We start from the raw sequence: 22,397 nt of genomic DNA, 5'->3' as shown, positions 1-22,397 counted from the left end.
TCACTGATGAGGCTAAAAGCAGATTTAAAATGTGCAGAAATGTTACTAATAAAACGTTACATTAATTTGCTATAGACTAGGCCTACATAATAGTTTTGTTTGTAAGGTATTTTATTAACACATAAACATTATTTTCTGAAAGTAGATTTGTAGTATTGTTTCATGTGAATACAAATTATATTTAGCTTTTAAATTAGGCCTGAATCTGAACTGGGATTAAACAAACAAACAAACAAACAAAAAAGAAACGCTTATAAATAGGAAATCCACAATGAACAGCATTATCTGTGTGATTACGGAATTATGTGTTTGCATAAACAACCACTGCATTTTTTTAACCGATTCTTTAAAACGTTGTATGAGCCAGACTTGCCATTCCTAATAAATACCATATCTAGTCGACTACTACATGCTTTAGCCTATTAAAGCACATTTTTCTTTATATTGCCTCATAAGGAAATCCTCATTCCTGTGAAGATGTAGTCATTATGGTGTCATGGACAAGGTTGCCAAGACACTGAAAATATATATTTAACCACGCAAAGACAAGCAATAACTCACAATAACCATTCCTCTTCTTCACACAGGGCAAGTGTGAGGTGGCCATGAGGATGCTATACATCATGGCTGACCATCTGGAGTGTCTCAACTACACTTTGTACAGAAATACGTCTTTATCCATACATCACAAAACCCTATAAACTGCCAAACAAGGGAATATAACCTTGGTATCTCGCCATCTTTGCATCTCTTCCCCTCACTGCTTTCAAACCAATGCTACATTATTTATATCATGGGATGCATGAAATCCAAGCACCGCGACCCCACTCAGAACTCCAGCTCATCGGAGAAAGTGGATGGCAAGCCAGGAAAGCAAGGAGAGAAAGCAGTTCTAGTTTTCTCAGAGATTGGCTCCATGGAGGACCCGGGATGGGTCAATCCGGTGCTGCTGGACTATGCCCAGAGACTCTCAGTGGAAATTGTGGCCCGGGCAGTACAACAATGGGCTGAGGTGGACAGCCGGTACAGTGACATCCCCTACATTGAGTGTGATGTGCCATAACGTTTCAACTGGATGAAATAAGATTGGATTGACCTGGCTCACACCCCTCCTGTATGTAAAGGAGAGCTTTCAGATAGACAACTTCAGGCCAGTGGAGGATCATGTCATTTTGGGAAGCTGTTCTTTTGATCTCTGAAAACCTCTTTTTTTATACCAATTAAGGATTCACATTAAATATTCAGCCATTTTTTGTTTTTACACATTAAAAGTTAAATTTAGGGTCCTGTTTTCGTAACTAAGAGCTGTTATACCACAAGACTGCATCTTTTTATGTCTCGTTTACCCTCAAAGCCCAGTCGTTTAATTAGAGAGTCTCTGCAACTGTCTAAAGGCCACAATCATCCCAACCATGTTTAGTACAGACTTCAATTTTTTACCTTTAGTATTTTCATGTTCATGTGGCTCAGCACATCAGACAGTACCTCATTTCTATTTTCCATCCATCCATTGGTCTTGGTCACATTAGTGAAATTTCATTGGCAAAAAAAGGTCCATTGGCAATAGTGTAGTGATGACTTTCAAACCAAGAATCTTTGTTGGTCAGCACTGAGAATTCAAGTGACCTACTTGAACCCATAGCAAAATCTGTGTGGGGAAATCTTTCGCCCTTGATGCAAAATTCCTGATCATGTGGATTCCTATTGAAATGGCTGGATTTTGTCCGTGAAAAATCATTGAAAAATAATAAATGTGACCACACATTTAGAGAACGCCTGCTCAGGGGTTACGGTTTCTATTTAAGGGGCTAGTGCTGGCTTCTAGGGATCAATAAGTGTGCATTAATTAATTGCTAAATTTTTTTGACATGACAGCTCTGTCGACTGTAATTCCTGGTACAAACAACCTTGTGGTCACTATGGCCAGATGTTGTTTATACATGATGCATGGATTCTTAAATTTAGAGATTACAAATCATCCTGCATTCTCATGATGCCATGAAAGAATACATTCAAAAGAGAAGGATTCCCAAATTAAGCCATTAAACAGTTTTGTTAATAGAAGATTTTCTTCTGTGCAGCTCAGATATGCAATTCTTAAAGGCCAAGACATTATAAAAACAAACTTAGTGCTACCAGGCTGCCGAAACCCTCACTTGGAGACAAAATTCAGACAGGGGATCAAACATGCCAATGTCCTTAATGATTGTTAATACAAGCACAATTACTCTTCTGGTAGTGTTTTAACAGCTGCTCACCAATGCTTTTTATTGATGTGATATTGGCACTTCTGGGTCTTGTGCCATGCTGTCAGGTAGCCATATACTCCCTTTAATGATCTCCAGGTCAATACAGTGCAACAGTGGGGTTCTGGAAGTAAAACTCACATTCGTTTTCTCCATAGAAAAATAGATTTTTAGTGATAATGTATAAACCTTCTAAGACAGACCTACCATGAGCTCTGATGTGGTTAAGTAATGATATAAGCTTGATCACATGTCAGTGTGTTTTCAACTACATAACTACTAAAAAATCTTAATTTCAGAGATCACCCTCTCCCATAGAGCATTGTGTAATCAAATTTCTCAAATAATTTACATATTTGTGCATATCTGAATGTTTTGCAATTAACTTTTTAATTGCATAAGTATAAAATAAATCGATGTATTTTATACTTGTTATATTTAATTTTTAATGTTTGTTTTATATCATATTCAGTCATAAAATAATTCACAGTTCACAGTTAAATACCTTTGCCTTGTTATTCAGATTACCAAAAATGTTTTTGCTTTCAAATCAAAGGTTGATGATGAAGCTGTTTGTTTTGGTTAATGGCTTTAAACGTTTAACTGAAGAATTTTTTCGAATCCCTATGGAGAAAACAAATGAGAAAATAACTTCCGGAACCAAAGCCACTGAAGACATGGGTAGTGTCACTGTTACGGCCTGTTGCAAAGACGATTAATTAAGCAAGAACTGCACTTTGACCATTATACTTTTGCATAGAAAGTCATAAATGCAGTGTGAAATCTTAAGATTAAGTTGTATTTTATGAGGCCTTTCAGCACACTACAGTATGTGCTCAGAGTAGAACCTCAGAATATCTCAGTATCTAAAAGAACAATCAGCACATGATTCACTGGTGTTCATTACTCTCATTAGCTTCCATTCTTATACTAGGCCAAAAGTGTGTAATCACCTATAACAAAAAAGTGCTTCAAAACCAGTATAAATAAACAGCAGTCAGACTATTTTTGTACTAGCGTGTACTGTCAAGCTGATTTCTCCTAGGGTCTCCAGTCATCTCATAAATGTTTGATGAGTTGCTGATGATTCTGACCAAAATTGTGGCGTTTCATATTTCAGTGTATATTTCAGACAGAAGTGATTTACCTGTAGTCTGTGCAATCTCAGTTCTGTAATTTAAAGAAAAGGGAAAAACACTGCTGCACCAATAAACCAACCATGGCCTTTGTCAATACCTCAACTGTTGCCATCTTTCAGTTTCTTCGGTTTCATATTTATCACAACACTTAAAATATGACTTAAAATGCCCTCCCTCAGTGCAAGTCTATGGGAATTTTAATGTCAATTTATTAACCACCAAGAGAAAAATGCTGTTTTTTCTCTCTCGAAAATTAATAGCAAACCTCTCTGCTAAATGTCATGATTTGAGGTATTATTCATGTCCGTACTATAGCACAATGCCGCGCCTCGCGTGCCTGACTTTACTACTTGCAGTTGGGTGCTTGTTTAAATCCCTAACCTTAATTAAGTATGAGCAATGCTTTAACAAACACAACTGTTAAGTAGATTAACTGGTCTGCTGCCATGCTATTAAGCCTGTCAGTCAATTTACTAATTACTTCAATAAATACAAAAGTTTTTTACACTGTTGTTTTTATTGAGATGCACTGTTGAAATTTTATGCCATATCTGCTATCAAAACCAAAAACACATACAAAACAGTCATTTTATATTTTGTTTTTGCACACATATAGGTCACACACCTTTTATGAACATCCACATAGTTACATGAGCAAAGAAGAGGAGACCTGAATTATTTGAATTCAAGGCATCACGTTGTCTCAAAATCATTCAGATTTATTCTGTCAGGCTTGATACTCTGTAGTCTATGCCAGTGGAACTGTGTAGTAAACACTGTGCTTAATGGCAGTCATATTATGCATCACATGACGATACTTTAATCCCACCAAACTGAATCATGGCCAGGGTATGTGTTAAGGTTGTCAGGGTTAATCACAGATTGCAGCAAGTGCAAAAATGAGTGTCTGCCATTCTCTTTCCACAGCGTTTACACAAATGATTACACAGCATGGAGGAAAAAGACACCTTTAAGAATGAAGTATGCAAGATATGATTCCCAGAACAAGATTCACCCCAACAATAGTGCTGTAAATTCGTACTGTCCTATAGTTCACCCAAAAAAGGAAATTCTGTCATTATATTCTCAACTTAATGTAATTTTTAACCTGTTTTCTTTTTTCCCCCTGCAGAACTCAAACTGGAATATCTGCAGAACCTCTTTGAAGTTAATTTTGTGAGAAAGACCAGCATTCTAAGATAAAAAACCGAAGTAAAAGCATACATGTTTTAAATAAGGTTGAGTAAATGATGACACAATTTTCATTTATGGATGAACTTTCCCTTTAAAATATGACTAGGCTGCTCTCAATTGTTAGCTTACTCTAAATTCCATTTCCCAGTGGAATGGCACAAAGAAAACTCCCCAAACCTCTGAATTTCCACAAGAAACTAGCATTGTTCATTTCATCATAAAGATCAGTGAATCTGTGCAGAAGTCTCAGAGGAACATTTGCTTTAGCTGTAAGCAGCAGAATTATTTTTGCATTCGTCAGCTATATTGACAGAAATAACACTGCAGATTTCTTTGATAAATTTCAGAGGTTTGTGAAAGCAGCTTACGGGATTTTTGAGGAGAGTTTCTATAGTTTGAGATCTCTTTCACCCAGGGAGCTGAAACATTCTTCAATAGCCTGCTCTGAGACCCCAGACAGGGTAGAAGGTTTCCACTTTGGACTCTGGTCTTTATCGATTAGCACTGCAAGCAGAGAGGGAAAAAAATCTGACAGTCTTTTCTCTGTAGTTGTTCTGGACAAAAAATTTGGTTAGGTGAGTGGAGCTGGCTAAGAATACTGCAAGAGGCACTTTAATTTGAGGTAAAACCCTATAATAACCTTTATAATTGCCAATAACAGACATTATTAGATCTGTTTAATGTGAAGTGACAGATCGCTGTAGCGCCTCAGTTCAACAAACTGATCATCTCTTTCACATTAATACCAGTTTCAGCACAAAACAATCATGACTAAACCTCCGAAGGTAAGTTAAAAGAAAGAGTACAACTTTACAATCCATATCCTGTCTAATGTAATCTCTCAATCAGTTTTTCAGCCGCGCAAAAACGTCAATATGGGCTTGTAAACAATGTCACGTACCCGGAGATCGGCTGAATGGATTCGAAAATGGTAAAACTCAACTGTTTAGCTCTAGGGGAGTTGGAAAATGAGCCTATTTTCAAAAATAGTGGAGTGTTCCTTTAAATCCCAAGAATAGATTATTCTAGCCTGTTTTCAGTTAATGGATGGAACATTGAAGCGCACCTCCCATCCAATAAATCGCAATAAGCATTGTGCGTTGGTACTTTAAATATGAAATAAAGTCTCAGATTTCAAATTCTGTCCATTGTATTGCAATATTCCAACAATAAATGCCATTTTGGCGCTGTTTAATGTGAAGTGACAGATCGCTGTAGCGCCTCAGTTCAACAAACTGATCATCTCTTTCACATTAATACCAGTTTCAGCACAAAACAATCATGACTAAACCTCCGAAGGTAAGTTAAAAGAAAGAGTACAACTTTACAATCCATATCCTGTCTAATGTAATCTCTCAATCAGTTTTTCAGCCGCGCAAAAACGTCAATATGGGCTTGTAAACAATGTCACGTAACGTCACATTTACCTCAGAAAAAACTTATTCGGTGACCATAAACTCATTAATCATATAGAAAAATAAACTGTAGAGAGGGGCATTTTGCTAAATATATGCACCATATAATATATTCATTATAACTTTTACTGTTCTTCAATGTTTAATTTACGTTTGAATAAATCCATTAAGTTTTTATGACAACCACCATTTAAATGTTTATATTTAAAAAAAACAAAAAACGAATTGAAGTAGAAATATTATTATGTAATTGTAACTTTGTTATTTTAAAAACTTCATTAAGTGTCATTTTAGCAGTTGTACTACAAATCAGTCAATTTTAACCTTCAATATTATAGTAATGTACCAACTGACTTTCATGTAAATTTTACAGCATTAGTGGAGAGATTTTGCTTTTCCTTGAGAAAATGTGGCATGTACTGTACCTGATATGTATCCAAAATAATTTTTAACATCAACAATGTACAGAAATGTAAGAAACTCATCATCTCAAATGTAGTTTTAACACAAATATGAATTAATCATAAACATACTATCATAGACATATATCATATGGGATATTTCCAGAAACATTAGATGATAGTTAAAATTTTATAGAAATGTGTATGTAACGTGTAAAATGTGTAAATGTTAAATTCAGTAATGTACAAACAATTCTGGCAGAACATTATACTTCTAGATTGCTTTAATTTACAAAATTTTGAATGTCTTTGAATTTAAATAACAGAAAGAGAAAATTATTCTTCAGGTTAATTCAATTTAATTCAACATCCTATTAGGGCTGCACGATAAATCGCATGCGATATTTAACGCGCATCTTGTCAGTAAAGCCATTCTGTAATCAGCGGTAAATCTCCATCACCTGCGGGCTTTCACATGGAGCAGCATTAACTACACAGAGCCGTTGTTTGATTTGATTTGGGTAATGAAATGATAAAGCATTGCATTTACAGGGAATTGCATTACATACCATACAGGCCTGACTAAGTCTATACTCCATCACCAACACCTCCTGCAAACTCATTCTCGCTCCTTCCTGAATCTGCCTGAAAGTTAACTTCAGTGAGGTTGGGGACATTTTGGCCAGAGTCTGTAAAATCCAATACAAAAACCAGAATTTAATAATGAAAATAAACAAATAGCAATTTAAATATCCGACTGTATCAACAAAGTATCATCTTTTTGTTTTACACCATGAAAGCATGCTGAGTTGTGTGGCAGTAATGAAAGTGGATTAAAAAATGCAATTAAAAACATTAATCTGAAATGTACAGTGGCTGAGAGAGCTCAACGTGCTGCAAATGAAAAAACATATGCAAATAGAAAAAAAACCACCTGCAAATTAAGAAAACATCTTCATCAATTTGATACACACGCTGCAAATTCTCACAACACAACCAAATACAGAACACGCTGCAAATTCACACAACACAAACAAAGAAATGCGCATCCCTTAAACGTTTCCGATGTGGACTGTGTATATTTGCAGCGTGTTTCTGTTTTTGTTTGTTTGTTTTGTATTTACAGCGCGTTTCTTTGTTTGTGTTGTGAGAATTTGCAGCATGTTTCGGTATTTGGTTGTGTTGTGAGAATTTGCATCGCGTTTCTGCATTTGGTTGTGTTGTGAGAATTTGCAGCGTGTTTCTGCATTTGGTTGTGTTGTGAGAATTTGCAGCACGTTTCTGTATTTGGTTGTGTTGTGAGAATTTGCAGCGCGTTTCTGTATTTGGTTGTGTTGTAAGAATTTGCAGCGTGTTTCTGCATTTGGTGGTGTTGTGAGAATTTGCAGTGCGTTTCTGTATTTGGTTGTGTTGTGAGAATTTGCAGCGCATTTCTGTATTTGGTTGAATTGTGAGAATTTGCAGTGCGTTTCTGTATTTGGTTGTGTTGTGAGAATTTGCAGTGCGTGTGTTGTCAAATTGATGAAGATGTTTTCTTAATTTGCAGGTGTTTTTTTCTATTTGCATTAGTTTTTTTTCATTTGCAGCGCGTTGAGCTCTCTCGGCCACCGTAGAATTGGACAGACCGAGCAGCTAAAGTTATGATTTTAATTTCATTTTAAATTTGATCAAAGATCAAACAGTTCAAACTTATAAAACAGTGGATGGATGGATTTTCGCTTAAGTTTTCACAAAAATTAACAGAAGCTGCAGAAATGTGTCGTTTTGGGTGAAAAAAGTCATAATTTTTTATATTTTCTGTGAACTGTCAATTATCTCCCAATAAATAAATAAATACATACATACATAAATACATCTAAAAAAAAAAAAAAAAGTGTGAGCTGGGGAAAACATGAAATGGTCCACACACACAAAGGTAATGGCCAAGTGAACTGTTGACAAAAAGAGGCCCCACATGAGCAGAGGACCAGTCCATGAACAGCCTTGTGTTTGGGGAGATCCTTGCATGACCTGTTTGGTCATAAATCTTCACATTTAATTCAAACAGAATAGTCTGTTTATATCAGGGTCACTTTGTATAATACAGTATAATGAGATATTGCGATTATTTATATTGTAACTTTGTTTAGGTCATGAAAGGACAAAAACAGCAAACAGGAAACAGAATTTCACTCAAAAAATAATAGTCCAGACATATACTGAGCAACAGCACCTGTAAATATTCAACAATAAAACAACACAATGTCAAACATCAATTTCCTTTCTACAGCTCACTACAAACAAAGTGATGCATGGCAAAGTAGCGCTATGGGAGAAAAAACAGAATGGCTTTGAAATACTAATGAGGTATAATATGATTCAGGGCCCATTACGCAATAGAAGAGAGAGCAGAGAGCACACAGACCTCAAATGAGAAGCCATACGCGCTCATTCTGTTTATCTCGCTAAACATCCCAGAATCAATCAGATGCTTTACCCAGCTGCAGGAGCAGCACATGGAAACACACTCCTATATGAAGAACAAACCAAACCTTGCTACGACCTTCCCTATTGCCATGTCATTTTATGAGATTCATTAAAACATCACTTGCACTAGGGAGTGAATGTGAGCTTCGTATGGGTCTTACTCTGCTAAATAACTGAATAATTTATCCAAAAAGTAATATATAAAAAATACTGTCATAATTTATTTGCCTCATGTTGTCCCAAACCTGTATCACTTTATCTTTTCTGTAGTACACAAAAAGGCCATTAAGGTCATATCCTGTCCATTCTTTTCAATATAATGAAAGTGAACAAGGACTAGGGCTGAGGGCTGTAAAACTTCGAAGTGATAAAAAAATAAAATAAAATAAAAAAACACCATAGAAATATTATAAAACTGATCTATCGTAAAGCACACACTATATTCCATCTTCTAAAGCAGAGATCCCCAACCACCGGGTCGCGACCCACTACTGGGCCATGGAAGAATTGCTACCGGGTCGCAAGAACGTTCTGGGAAAAATGTGTATAGATATGACACTCTGTTATTTATTTATGTTAATGATTGTTCTAATTATTCTGTATTTTCTTTGTATGCGACTGATATGGAGTAGCAATTTGACAATTTCATGTTAAATAAGTAAATGAAAGATTGCTCTGATCTGTCACATTTTAAGAGTTAAATGGATCGCAGTTGATCCGTAATAGTACGGATGAGACCCTACCGTTCGGCACGCACGTGATTCGCAGATTAATTTGCCAATTTACACGTACAAGCAATTTTAAACCACAAGAAGAAGAAACGAAAGAGAGCTCAATTCATAACTCACGCGCTGTTCTCGCACACAATCAAAGCGCGCACAAGAGACATGTTTCAGACAGCGCGGAAATACCGAGTTGCGTATACATACACATGGGGGTCAAAAACCCTTCACGGCATTGTCATTCTCTGTGCTTTAAATATTTTTTTTCTTGCTTATCCGAAAAAATTGTCCAATATGTGACTCAAAAAAACCACAATATAATGCGTTGAACCATTATATAATGCTATTATAATACTATATAATAGCCTAATATATATATATATATATATATTAGGCTAAATACCCCCACCCCCAGTCTAGCCGGTCCGTGAGAATATTTTCCAAACGTAACCGGTCCGTGGTGTAAAAAAGTTTGGAGACCCCTGTTCTAAAGTCATAAGTAGCTTTCTGTGAGGTCAAGACTGTAATTGTTAATCACAACAATTTTCACTTTTGGGTCATTTTTTTTTGTGTTTAGTCACCCTCCCTGAACCCACCTCAGTCTGTTTGAGTGCAAAAGCAGAGCCATCTTTTTTAAGGTTCTCCATGATCTCCTCCACACTTCCAGCTGAAAAGAGCCTGAAACAATAGAACAACAACAAAATATGGTCAGTCCTACAGACACAAACATGTATACAAACCCCATCTGTGGAGGTTTTTCTGCTGCACGCTCATGCAGTCAAGCCAAATTAGTCATAAAGAATATCTCTTTGGATTTGAGACTTTAGTCTTTGCAACTTTACAGATCTTCTTTATGCACCAAGAGCTTGTAACACTCCAAAGAGAAAGGAAAAATTTAAATAGCATCATATGACCCCTTTAATCCTGGGACAGCAGATTAGTGCAGAATCAGCTGATGTTATGTAAGGCTCATATGCAATTCAGAGTCAAACTCCACAAAAACAGGTAAACAAGGGGTGTATAGGCTCATGGAAATTTGTTCCACTAAACGCTCAAGCACCCAGAAGGGAAGACGTAAAGACAACATTGCACACGCTCTGGTCATGGTGGAAACTTGAGTTTTGGAGCATGTCCAATGTTTATCAGTCCGATCATTTCAGGCCTTTGATCAACAAACCCAACTTTTTCCCTGCACGTTGAATTATGGGCCTTTCAGAGTGCCATAAATTGCCTGGAAGTTTTCAAGTTTTACCAGCACCTGAAGGCTGGTGTCTAAAGCTTATCCAGTGAAACAGACACAAACCCAGAAGTATAACTAATCGGTTTCAAAAGTGTGAAGTCTACAGATATTAGGCCAGCACTGCTCCTGCAGATGATTTTGACTCCACCATCACAGTATGCAAACAGTGCAATTACACAATTACTGTGTCACTGCTAATCATACTTAAATATTACAGGTTAAATACAATGCTGATTTATACTGGAGCTGGGAGATATAGCTAATGTTCAAAAGTTTGTGGTTTGTGTTTGAAATTAAAACTTTTATTCAGCAAGGATGCATTAATTTGATCAAAAGTAATGGTAAAAACATTTATAATGCTACAAAAGGTTTCCATTTCAAATAAATGCTGTTCTTTTCAACTCTTTACTTATCAAAGAATCCTGAAAAAATAAACATCACTTGATCACTTTTGATCAAGTTTATGCATTCTTGCTGAATAAAATAAATACTCTTCTATCCCCTAAACTTGTAAATGGTAGTGTGTCATGGTTTTCACAAAAATATTAAGCAGTAAAACTGTTTTCAACATTGATAATGATAAGAATGTTTATTAAGCACCAAATCAGTATATTAGAATGATTTCTGAAGGACAGAGTGATGAAAAAAACGTGTACATCTACAAAAATGGCTAGATAGATAATTGATAATTGAGATAATTGATTGAATGATAGATAATTTGAATTGAATGATAGATAATTTGTATCTATAAAGGTTTGTCCTCTTTTTCATTTTTCAGTAAACAGAATGATCAACATTTAACCTACAATTCTGATCATGAATTCTTGTGGATTGATCCAGAATCTCAAAAGAATTGCAACAATGTTGAACCAAGTAATATAAAAAATTATAAAAGCATGAAAACTGATGCTTAATTATAAATGTTTGATCATTTTGAAAAGTTGTAAAAAAAAAAAAAAAAGTTTTGGTTAGGGAATATGACAATAAAGCAAGGAGAGAAGAGCGTTTAGGTTTACCTGTCGATGGCATCTGTCTGTTCTTGCAGCACAAAAGGTTTCTCAGCATCCAGACTGCTCTGAGGAGACATAACAGCAGTCTGTGTTTACACACCAGCTGAAGCACATATACAGGGCTGTATTTCAACCCAGACAACTGCAATCCTCATCTATCTGAGTGTGAATATGTGTGAGGCCATTTTTGTTCCTGTCAGACACCATGGCTGTGTCTGAAGCTGAAGAATAAGCATAAGAAACATTTTTCAAAAAAAAAAAAAAAATTCAAAATTTTCACTGGTAGTGCATATATAAATACACTATAAACTAGTACACTGTTGACTGACTGTTTCAGATTCAGGCCATTTATCATTTCATCTTTTGTGTAGACTAATTTACTCCCTCCTAGTGCTTTAAAGCTGTGACATGAATCCCAGTGACATTTCATTTTACGCCTGCTCTAGAGATACAGATATCTCTATTTCAATACATTGTCACAGAATCCGTAACATGGAATCACAATTCACTGTTAGAATGAAAGTGTCTATATTCCTCCCTTATCTGCTCAGGTCTGGATACACCCCATCTAATCTTTAGTATCAAACAATATACAGGCTTTAAAGTGCAACCTTGATGAACAAAGTTAATATAAGTGTATGGTTTTATGGTTTAGTGGCAGCTGCAGTATATAAAACTCTCTTTGAAGCAGGAGCATTGCCAGACATAAATAACATCCAGTGCACTTTAGTGGCTTATCATAATGCAAAGACTACCTGTAAATAATCACAGTGTTTGGATTTTTAATTAGGCTACTATTATAATTTGTTGAGAATAGAAGAGAATAAAATAAAAGGAATGATCATAAGAGGTCTGGCAAGGGTCTGTGAAAGTGGTTTGTCCGGAGCATGAAAGTCCCTCCCTCCCGAGGATCTCTGGAAAGCTTTGTGATGTAAAGACTGTATGAGTCACAATAATCCTCACTTAGACACTCCTGTTCGGCACACACAACTTCACATCATTAAACACAGATGGCCATAAATCCATACCACTAAGCCATAATGAGTGTAATGAGTATAGTAAACCACAGAAGAGGACTTTGAGCTTTTGGACAGTCTTGGGAATACTGTCACTAAACTGACCTTCATGTTCATTATAGCATACTGAAACCAGGGTGTGTATGTATGTATGTATATATATATATATATATATATATATATATATATAATTGTATATCTTTTTTTAAATTTATATAATAAAGTTATTATTATTATTCTGTATTATTAGTCTGTAACATTTTTTTACTCTTTGCTCTTCAAGGTTGCATTTAATCAAAAATACAGCAAAACATTATTGTGATTATTGTAAAATATTATTAAAATACAGTAAAACATTATTGTGATTATTGTAAAATATTATTACAATTTAAAATAACTGTTCTACTTTTAAATACATTTTAAAATGTGATTTATTCCTGTGATGGCAAAGCTGAATTTTCAGCAGTAATTTCTGTAGTCTTCAGTCACATGATCATTCAGAAATTATTCTAATATGTTGATTTGGTGCTCAAGAAACATTTCTTATTATTATTAACGTTGAAAAGAGTTGTGCTGCTTAATATTTTTGAAGAAACCTGGATACCTTTTTTGAATTCTTTAAAATAGTACTCTTTATAGATGCGTTTACTGTCATTTTTTATGCATCTTTGCTGAATAAAAGTATTAATTAAAACAATTACTGACCCCAAACTTTTGGCAAGTAGTGTAATTGAAATTCACAGAGGAACGAAAGTCATACAGGTTTGGAAAAACACATGGTGGGTAAATGATGACAGAATGTAATTTTGGATGAAATGTTCCTTTAATGTGAGAAAATCTTCCACATTTGTGTCACCACGTACATTTGGTGCTTGCTGAACATTTAATTGTAACTATATAAAGATGCACTGAAAGCAAATCCATCAGTGTTGTATACTGTTGCTATGGTGACAGCTTACACAAGCCCACCACTGTGTAGTGTAACTGTGTAGTGTAACGGCAGGCACTCATCTCTAACTCTAAAAAGAGTCGCGTCTGTTTTTGCCACATACCTGTTCCTGATAAGAATCCAGTAGTTGGGCCACATCACTGTTAGATGGAGTCTTCAGATCAACAAGATCCTTCTCAAGAGACACAATCTGATGGGAGAAACAAATGGTAAAATTCTCAACATCACAGGTAGAAAAAAATCTAGTGGGTCTAGATCAGATACTGAAGAGCAGAGAAGGGAACGTGTTGTTTACAACAGGAATTTTTACAAGGTGTTTCCTGATGGGCAGGGGCACAGTGAAACACAACATAAAACTACAGCTTAGTGTCCAAAACTTAGTGCACAGGTAAACCTTAGTGTGCTCCCAACATTGCGTTTAAAGGTGCAGTCACATCAGCTAAAGTTTGCATGCAAAAATAGGTCCACTGTCAACAGTGAGGAGATATATGAAACACTCCTCACATGGAAGTTACTTTAAAAACCAAGCGGCTTTTAGTGTCATCAGCACAGAAAATTTGCAGAAATCTACATGAGGAAATTTTTCGCCCTTAAATGAAACTCCTAATTGCATGAATATTTTCTCACAGGGAATTGTAAGCCTTTATTCTTTCTAAAGCTGCTTTGGAACAATATGCATTGTTAAACACGCTATACTAACATATTGAATAGAATGCATTACACCAGGATATAAAAGGAAGAATGGCATTTAATTCTCCCATCAGGTTCCCACATGTTGGAAAAATTTATTTCTTCCACTTTTGATTACTGGATAAGGTTTTAAAGAGATTGGACATGGAAAGAACAATTTCTAATCGATTAAATATTTTATAGGATTAGAAAATGTATATTCACTATAGAAATCCCATGTTTTTTTGTTTAGTTTTTTTAAAATCTTAAATTATACAGATTTCCAGGCCTAAAAATCACAATTTTAAAATTCCCTGACCCTTGTGGTCGACTGAATATATAGCCTAATTGTCAGGGTTGTTTTACATTGCTCATAAAACAAACTGAATCAGCTCACGACTAGTTCTGCGGTACAAACTAACGCCCTGTCCTCTGAGCCCTTTTGTGGTTATTTTTATCACAAGTCACTTCTGTGTGTAGTGTGTACGCCAGATCCTGCTGGTCATCTGTCCTTGGCCAGAGGATGTGTGTGTGTGTGGGTAGGCTTGTATGCCCCTCTCTCCAGCAGTGCCAAGCCCTGGTCTTCATTTTCACCTCTGGCACATGAACTGGGCATAGTGTCAGGGCTCAGTCGCCCCCTGCTGCCGAAAGCTCGCTGGCAAGCCTGAGAAATGCCGCGTTCCAGGCAACCCGTAACCCGTGTTTTTCCAACCTTCTACCCGTGAAAGTGCACTGGAACGGCAGTCAAACCCGTGACTTCCCACCCGTGAACTCGTACTAGATCGATGTACTCCCAGTTCCGCGCTTTGACGTCACATAGCCAGCGAAACAACAATGGCAGCCCCTATGGATGTGGTGTTTATGCAAGTGGTACACGGTGAGAAATAGACTTTAGGACAATATAACGTTGCAATCAAATTAATAATAATATAATAATAATAAATAATACACACACGATTATGTATTACAATGTTATGTGTCTGAAACCATAAGTATGTCGTGAAAGTATATCGCCACATGGAAATGTTGGGCATAGCTAACGTTAAGGTAACATTAGGTAAACCTGAACTTGACCATGCAAACGATCATGCTTATCAAAAAAATAATGTAATGTACAATTTCTCAGCATAGCGAAATTAGGCATACAATGTTTAGCTAGCCAGCTCACAGTGAGCATAAGCCCCGTACGGTCCGCCATGCTGGTTTGTTTACATCTAGCTACCACAATTCCTTGCGCTCAGGCAGTTTGGCGTGACTTGCCTGGAACGCTCCAAAGTCGTGAGTCGTGGTTTGAAGTCGTGACTTACGGGCTCAAAAACCTGCCTGGAACGCAGCATAAGTCCTCTCCTTTCAGTAACTCTCTCATTTCAGCATCAAATGCAAGAACTGCAGCCCAAAAGCCCAGGAGGCCAGCACCAGCACAGCTCCCTTCCAGTCATCATTACCTTGAATTTGAGTTTCATCCTTTCGAAACAGTCTTAAAACTGTTCTACAATTGTAATAGCTGCTTCTTAGCACTGTGTCCTAACCAGGAGCTGCATGTGAAACCATTGTACAACGTGAAACAATCACAGCCAATATATCAGATATGGCTTTGTCTATGATGCAGATTATAAATATATATTATATACAATGTTTTAAATTATACAATAATATAATAAATAATATAAAAATATATAATAAATTATAAACTATGTTAAATATCATATTTTTATATTTTATTTATAAAAATATAAAATATTTTAGCTGAAAATGACAATAACACTGAAATTTTCCAATATTTACTTAATTATTTACTCAATCTTTGACAAGAGAAAAATGTGCAATATCTATTCACAAGGCCATCAGTAGACTATGACAAACGGATGCAAGGGAAAGAGCCATTTATTTGGCCAATTGAATATCTATGTAACCTCAAAATGGCCAAATACTGGTCAATTTCTTGTCTATGTGCATTACCTTGTCAGACTGCACAAAGTGAGTAGCCACCCCGACCCTCTGAACATCTCTCCCTTTGAGGCGGAACCCAGTCAGGGCGAGAAAGAGCCCTAGTTTGCCTTGAAGTCTGGGCAGGAAGTAGCCACCACCAACATCAGGAAACAGACCTATAGAAACAAAACACACAAAACAAAAGCCATTTAGAGCATGACATGAAGTACAAATCTGGACACAAAAATCTCAATCATTTTCTCCACTGAAAAAAAAAAAAACACCACAGGATTTATATATGAAATAATTGATTGCACTGCTTCATGGGATGACTAGTTGATTTACTTTTAGTAAAGTCTGTAATTTCAGTCTGTATGTTTTTCATATTTTCAAACACTATTTTACACTGAATCAAATGTGCTGTAATTCAGAGCTGGGCGGTTTGGTTCAAGGCTTCTTTATTGAAGATTTTTTATTTTTTTTATTGAGAAAATGAATGCAGAAAAAAATACTTACGAACTCAAGGTCAGTAAACAAATGGTTCGGCTATGAATTTCAATCCATAACGATTGGTTCTTGCAGCACTTAAGATTTATTCACTGTTTAAGCCACATAGGGACACTCTACATCTGCTGCGTGTTTATGCTATGCTGTCTTCCTTCAACTTAAGATTGTGCAGGACCAATGAGACATGACTTTTAATGCTCTTTACCCAAGAAAAAAAGATTATTTTCTGGCCACAGGAGTAAAAATCTGTTATTTTTTAGGTAATGAATTATAATTGCTCAAGTGATTTCATAACTAATATTAAAACTGAGGAAATATTTGAATGAACAAAAAGAGCTTGATTATATGAGCTATTTCACTGTCACATAAAGTAGGAGCATTACAATTTTTTTTTTGATGCCAATGACCCGACAAATATTATGATCTCAAGGGAACCCCTTCCTAAAGTATAATAGGAGCTGTATATTTCCATGTAAACAGACCAATTATGATATTTAGGAAAAATATTAAACATGATATGTTGTTTCCAAAATCAAGTAATTGGATGTTATATTGTCATTATACTAAAGCCAAAAGATGGGATTAAAAAATAATAAATATAAATAAAATGAAAAATAACATGAAAATATTTACGAATTAAGCTGAAGTAATATCATTTTCTACCCACTATTGGAGTTATGTTAGAGGTATAAACCTGAGAAACATAATCAAAAATAATTAAATAATCATGATAAACCTCTCATGTCTGAATGAAATAATTGAAATAATAAGTCAAATTATGTCAAAAGTTAAATTCTTCAAATATTAACATTTTCTACAAATATTTCTTTACGCTATTTATTTCCAGGCACCTGCAAGGGGGTCCTTGGCCCCTAGTTTGTAAAACCCTTGCATAAACAGTTATCAAATGCACTGTTCAGTCTGCAGGATGTGGTTATGAAATGGCATAGTGTGGTGCTACAATCGTATTAACTTGATGTGCTTTTTTTAGTAGCAAGGACTGAGAAAAATAACATAATTTCCCTCACACACACACACACACACACACACACACACACACACAGTATGAGGTACAATTTTGAATAAGGCGGGACAGGATTAGGTCCCCGACCTGATTCCAAGAGGCAAATGTAATATCATAAATGCAGATTAAGCTTGCCGTTCACCCAGTTGCTTTGTCTCGAGGCCGGCATAGTTTTAAAACTCAAATAGCCCCATAATCCATCAGCAGAAGGGGGTGAAGGGGCGGAACCAGGTTGCAGATGGGGAGAGGGGGGCATTTTCGGCACACAGATGGCTGGCACATTGTCAGAGAAGGTGCCACCATGGGCGAATGCCACAGCTCAGCACAAATGGCTCAAGGCTACTGCTACCATGCTGTTCATGGTGCTTTCCTTCTGGAATCCCACTTAGCCTGGAGCATTTAAAGCATACAGGACAACAAAAAAAATCAGTTCTTTAAACCACTTTAAAACTGCACAAGATTCCCAGCACCACTTCTTTCCCAGAAAAGCGTAAACACTATCAAAACATTGTTTGTTTGAGAGACCCAACATAGTAACAGCGGCTCAACCAATGGTGTAAGTTGGGGTGTGTTTTTTGAATCTATGGCAAATGGACAAACATGTTTAAAACATTTGTTAATAAATCATTATTTATGCAGATTTTCATAGAAACTTTTATTATGCTGCCAAGTTCAGGGTTATTATTGTTAGCTAAAACCATAAAAAACATTTTCCCGTACTTGAAACAAAATAACTAAAATAAGATTGATTAAAATTATTTATTTTATTTCAGTTATAGCTGCTGAGGCAACATTTCTCATTTTTGTTTAGTTTAAGTACTAAAATACTAAAACTAAATAAACTAAAACTAATAAAAACTACACATTTAAAAACTAATTAAAATAAAACTAAAACTAATAAAAATGACAAAAACACAACAAAATTGCTAATATTAAAATGAAAACAAAACATAAAATTAAAATCTAATTCAATATATTTTCAAAAATAGTATATCAGTGATACTAAAATAACTGCTAGAGTCTCATCTGAAAAAGAAAATAATAAATAAATAAATAAATATGTTTTTCAAAAGAGTATCTTGACTCATCTGGAATGTTATTGATTCTAAACATATTTTTAATAGTACTAATTTATGTGTAAAAAAATAATAAATACAAATAATTAATGTGGAGAAAAAACAATGAGTGCACTTTAGATTGAAACACTGGCTCTACCAATGGTGTGGGTCTAGGGTGGGATGTCTGGGACGTGTTTGTCCAACCTAAATTATTGTAATGCTTTATTGGGTGGTTGCTCTGCGAGCTTAATAAACAAACTCCAGCTGGTCCAAAATGCAGCAGCTAGAGTTCTTACATACCAGGAAGTATGACCATAATATTAGCCAAGTTCTGTTAACTCTACACTGGCTCCCTATTGAACATTGAATACAATTTTCCTCAATACTTGAGCGAGTTCTTATCGCATTATAGTCCTTCACGTCCGCTGCGATCTCAAAACTCTGGCCATTTGATAATACCTAGAATATCAAAATCAACTGCAGGCGGCAGATCCTTTTCCTATTTAGTGCCCAAACTCTGGAACAATCTACCTAATGCTGTTAGAGAGGCAGACACACTCTGTCAGTTTAAATCTAGATTAAAGACCCATCTCTTTAACCTGGCATACACATAACACATTTCTATAATTCAAATCCATTAAAGGATTGTTAGGCTGCATTAATTTGGTCAACAGGAACCGAGAACACTTCCCATAACACCCGATGTACTCGCTTATAAGAAGAATGGCATCAACGCTCATATTGGTCTAATTAATTCTTATTCTGAGGTCAACATAGTCACCCAGATCCAGACCGTATCCAGATCAGATGTTCACTGCAGTCACACGGATCCAGTCCAGATGGTGGACCAGCACCTAGAAACGACCTCTACAGCCCTGAATATCAGAGGAGACCATGTCAACTAGATGAGCCCCAGAGACAGATCCCCGACTCTGACAGATCGGCTGTGACTTGACTTGACTCTGGCAGATCAGCTGTGACTTGATTTGACTCTAGCAGATCAGCTATGACTTGACTTGACTCTGGCAGCTCAGCTGTGACTTGACTCTGGCAGATCAGCTGTGACTTGACCACAGGAACCAGACAAGTCCTCTGCACAATCTGACCTTTGTTGCAGCCTGGAATTAAACCACACCATGCTGGTTTCGTCTGGCCAGAAGAGAACTGGCCCCCGACTGAGCCTGGCTCCTCCCAGGGTTTTTTCTCCATTTCCATCACCAATGGAGTTTTGGTTCCTTGCCACTGTCGCCTTTGGCTTGCTTAGTTGGGGACGCTTGACCGATTTCACAGACACTATTGGAAGAGAGCTGAACTGGATGATGACATCACTGAAAATGACTCTTTGTTATTGTCCTCTTGCATTATTTACAACTATTTTCCTGTTTGACACTGTAAAGCTGCTTTGACAATCAGTTTTGTATAAAGCGCTATACAATTAAGTTGTATAGCAAGGTGACTTGACTTGACTATAGCAAATTGGCAAACATACAGCATTGACTGGAGTCTCATCTGAAATAAATAATACGATAAAAAAATGTAATAGCCAATTTTTTTGATCAATAGCTGAATTGAAGATCCACACAAATGATGTGCACATGATGATGTAGTACTTGTTTAACCACCTCATGTCAAGGAAGAAGGACTATAAGGAAGTACCCGGCTACAAGACAAATTAATCTGGCCACCTTACCACAGAATAAACCATTAAGACAATTGCAAACCCAAAGAGGATTAATCATTCATCTGGGGTTGAGAGACACAGGCTCTTAATGGGATTAGTGGGTGATGGCACACAGACACTGTGCATTCACTCTATCAAATATACACACACACACGCACATGCACAGACGCTCAACAGATGTGACACAGACCGTGATTAGCACTACTTCCTGCCACTCTTTAACAGTTCCGCAGGGAGTCTTCTCTCAAGGCTTGCAAGAGTGAAGGACACTGTACAACTCAGGAGGAAATGCTGTAAAGCTCTCTCATTATGAGTCCAGAATGAATTACAATAGCCAAGGCAGACTTCTGCTTACATGTGTAGGAGCATGTGATAGGGACAAGGGCAAACTATTCATCACAGACAATCTGATTTATACCGCATCAAGACTCCAGACATACCATTCACAGGGTGTGATTAGAACATGGAATGAAAAGAAGCACGAAAAATCTAAAGCATGTGCAATAAAAGCGAGATGCAGCCCACGTGGATGTATTCTGAGAGGATGGTTATGAAAGATGGATGTGGAAACATTCACTTTGGACCCAAAAATTTACATTTTGTCTTCATTTTCTTAACTTCATGTCTAACCACGTATTTTCTGGGTGAGTAAGTGATGACAGTATTTAAAATTTTCAAGTTTATGACAAGCTCAGTTTCTCTAAAAACATCAGCAGTGGTATAACACTACAACAACATTATAGTTCCAAAGTTTGGAAACAGGAAGATTTTTTTTTTAAATTAATAATTGCTTTAATTTAGCAAATATGCATTAAATTGGTCAAAAGTGAAAAAAAAAAAAACAAGTTACAAAAGACTTTTATTTCAAATAAAAAGTGTTCTTTTGAACTTTCTATTCATCAAAGAATCATAGAGAAAATGTATCACTGTTTTCACAAAAATATTACACAGAGAATTTGTTTTTAACATGGATAATATTACTGTATTTTTGATCAAATAAATGCAGCCTTGGTGAGCATAAATGTTCAAAAACATTTCAAAATGTTACGGATCCCAAACGTTCGGTAGTGTTAATGTTAGTGTAAGTCATGTTTAAAAATTGTATAAAGATGATTATACAACAAATTACCACAGCAAGTTGCATCTGCAAGGAATTTTTGCAATGACAATGGTGCTTATACTCTGTTTTTATACTTTGTTCTGTAACACAATTTATGTCACTATGAACTGAGCTGTCCACCTACACCAGATGAGAGGTTAGGAAATTAAATCTACATACAGCAGTGCAAGAATCATCTGTTGGCTCTACGGTTGGAATAAGACCCACCCACTTACATATCAGCGGCAGATTGATCGAATGCCATCCACATCGCCAGAATTCCTTCCATGAGCAAAAGGGAGATTCACGCTGTCTGTGGAGAGTTTTAGCATGCCGCTCATTCAGAGACCACAAGCATCAGACAGGTGCTTCAATCCGCACCATCTCTCAACACTGTTTCCACATAAAACTGACCTGACCAATCTGCTGTGAAAGATTTTTTTTTAGCTGCAAAAAATGTGTGCTGTGTCATCTCACACTGGTCTACTTGTAATTTGGCTGGTCATGAGTTGAAAGATTGGACATATCTAACAGTCAAGATGCAAATGAATATTTGTGTACAATTTATGTAGGAAAAACACAAAACTCAATGTAATTATAAGTGGAATAGGAAAGAAAAAAAATGCTACTTA

At 36.2% G+C, this 22,397-nt stretch overlaps 2 protein-coding genes across 3 annotated transcripts in view; one reads left to right on the top strand and one right to left on the bottom strand.

The window, feature by feature from the left end:
* LOC107714370 (small membrane A-kinase anchor protein-like) overlaps positions 1-1,322 on the top strand; it is a 5,262-nt gene extending 3,940 nt beyond the window's left edge. For both annotated transcript variants that reach the window (XM_016520193.1, XM_016520192.1), the window contains exon 2: positions 588-1,322. In XM_016520193.1, coding sequence (XP_016375679.1) covers positions 794-1,063 — 270 coding nt within the window. In that variant the 5' untranslated portion in view covers positions 588-793 and the 3' untranslated portion in view covers positions 1,064-1,322. The remainder of the gene's footprint in view (positions 1-587) is intronic.
* A 2,574-nt stretch (positions 1,323-3,896) lies between these two features.
* LOC107714371 (3-hydroxyisobutyryl-CoA hydrolase, mitochondrial-like) overlaps positions 3,897-22,397 on the bottom strand; it is a 28,643-nt gene continuing 10,142 nt past the window's right edge. Inside the window, exons 8-13 of the mRNA XM_016520194.1 lie at positions 16,427-16,572; positions 13,902-13,988; positions 11,840-11,898; positions 10,180-10,261; positions 6,965-7,084; positions 3,897-5,120 (exon numbers count right to left, since the gene is read on the bottom strand). Coding sequence (XP_016375680.1) covers positions 4,968-5,120; positions 6,965-7,084; positions 10,180-10,261; positions 11,840-11,898; positions 13,902-13,988; positions 16,427-16,572 — 647 coding nt within the window. The 3' untranslated portion in view covers positions 3,897-4,967. The remainder of the gene's footprint in view (positions 5,121-6,964; positions 7,085-10,179; positions 10,262-11,839; positions 11,899-13,901; positions 13,989-16,426; positions 16,573-22,397) is intronic.

Source organism: Sinocyclocheilus rhinocerous, unplaced genomic scaffold (genome assembly GCF_001515625.1).
Source record: "Sinocyclocheilus rhinocerous isolate Xijiao unplaced genomic scaffold, SAMN03320098_v1.1 scaffold449, whole genome shotgun sequence".
Taxonomy (NCBI): Eukaryota; Metazoa; Chordata; class Actinopteri; order Cypriniformes; family Cyprinidae; genus Sinocyclocheilus; species Sinocyclocheilus rhinocerous.
This window is presented reverse-complemented; position numbering and strand designations above follow the sequence as displayed.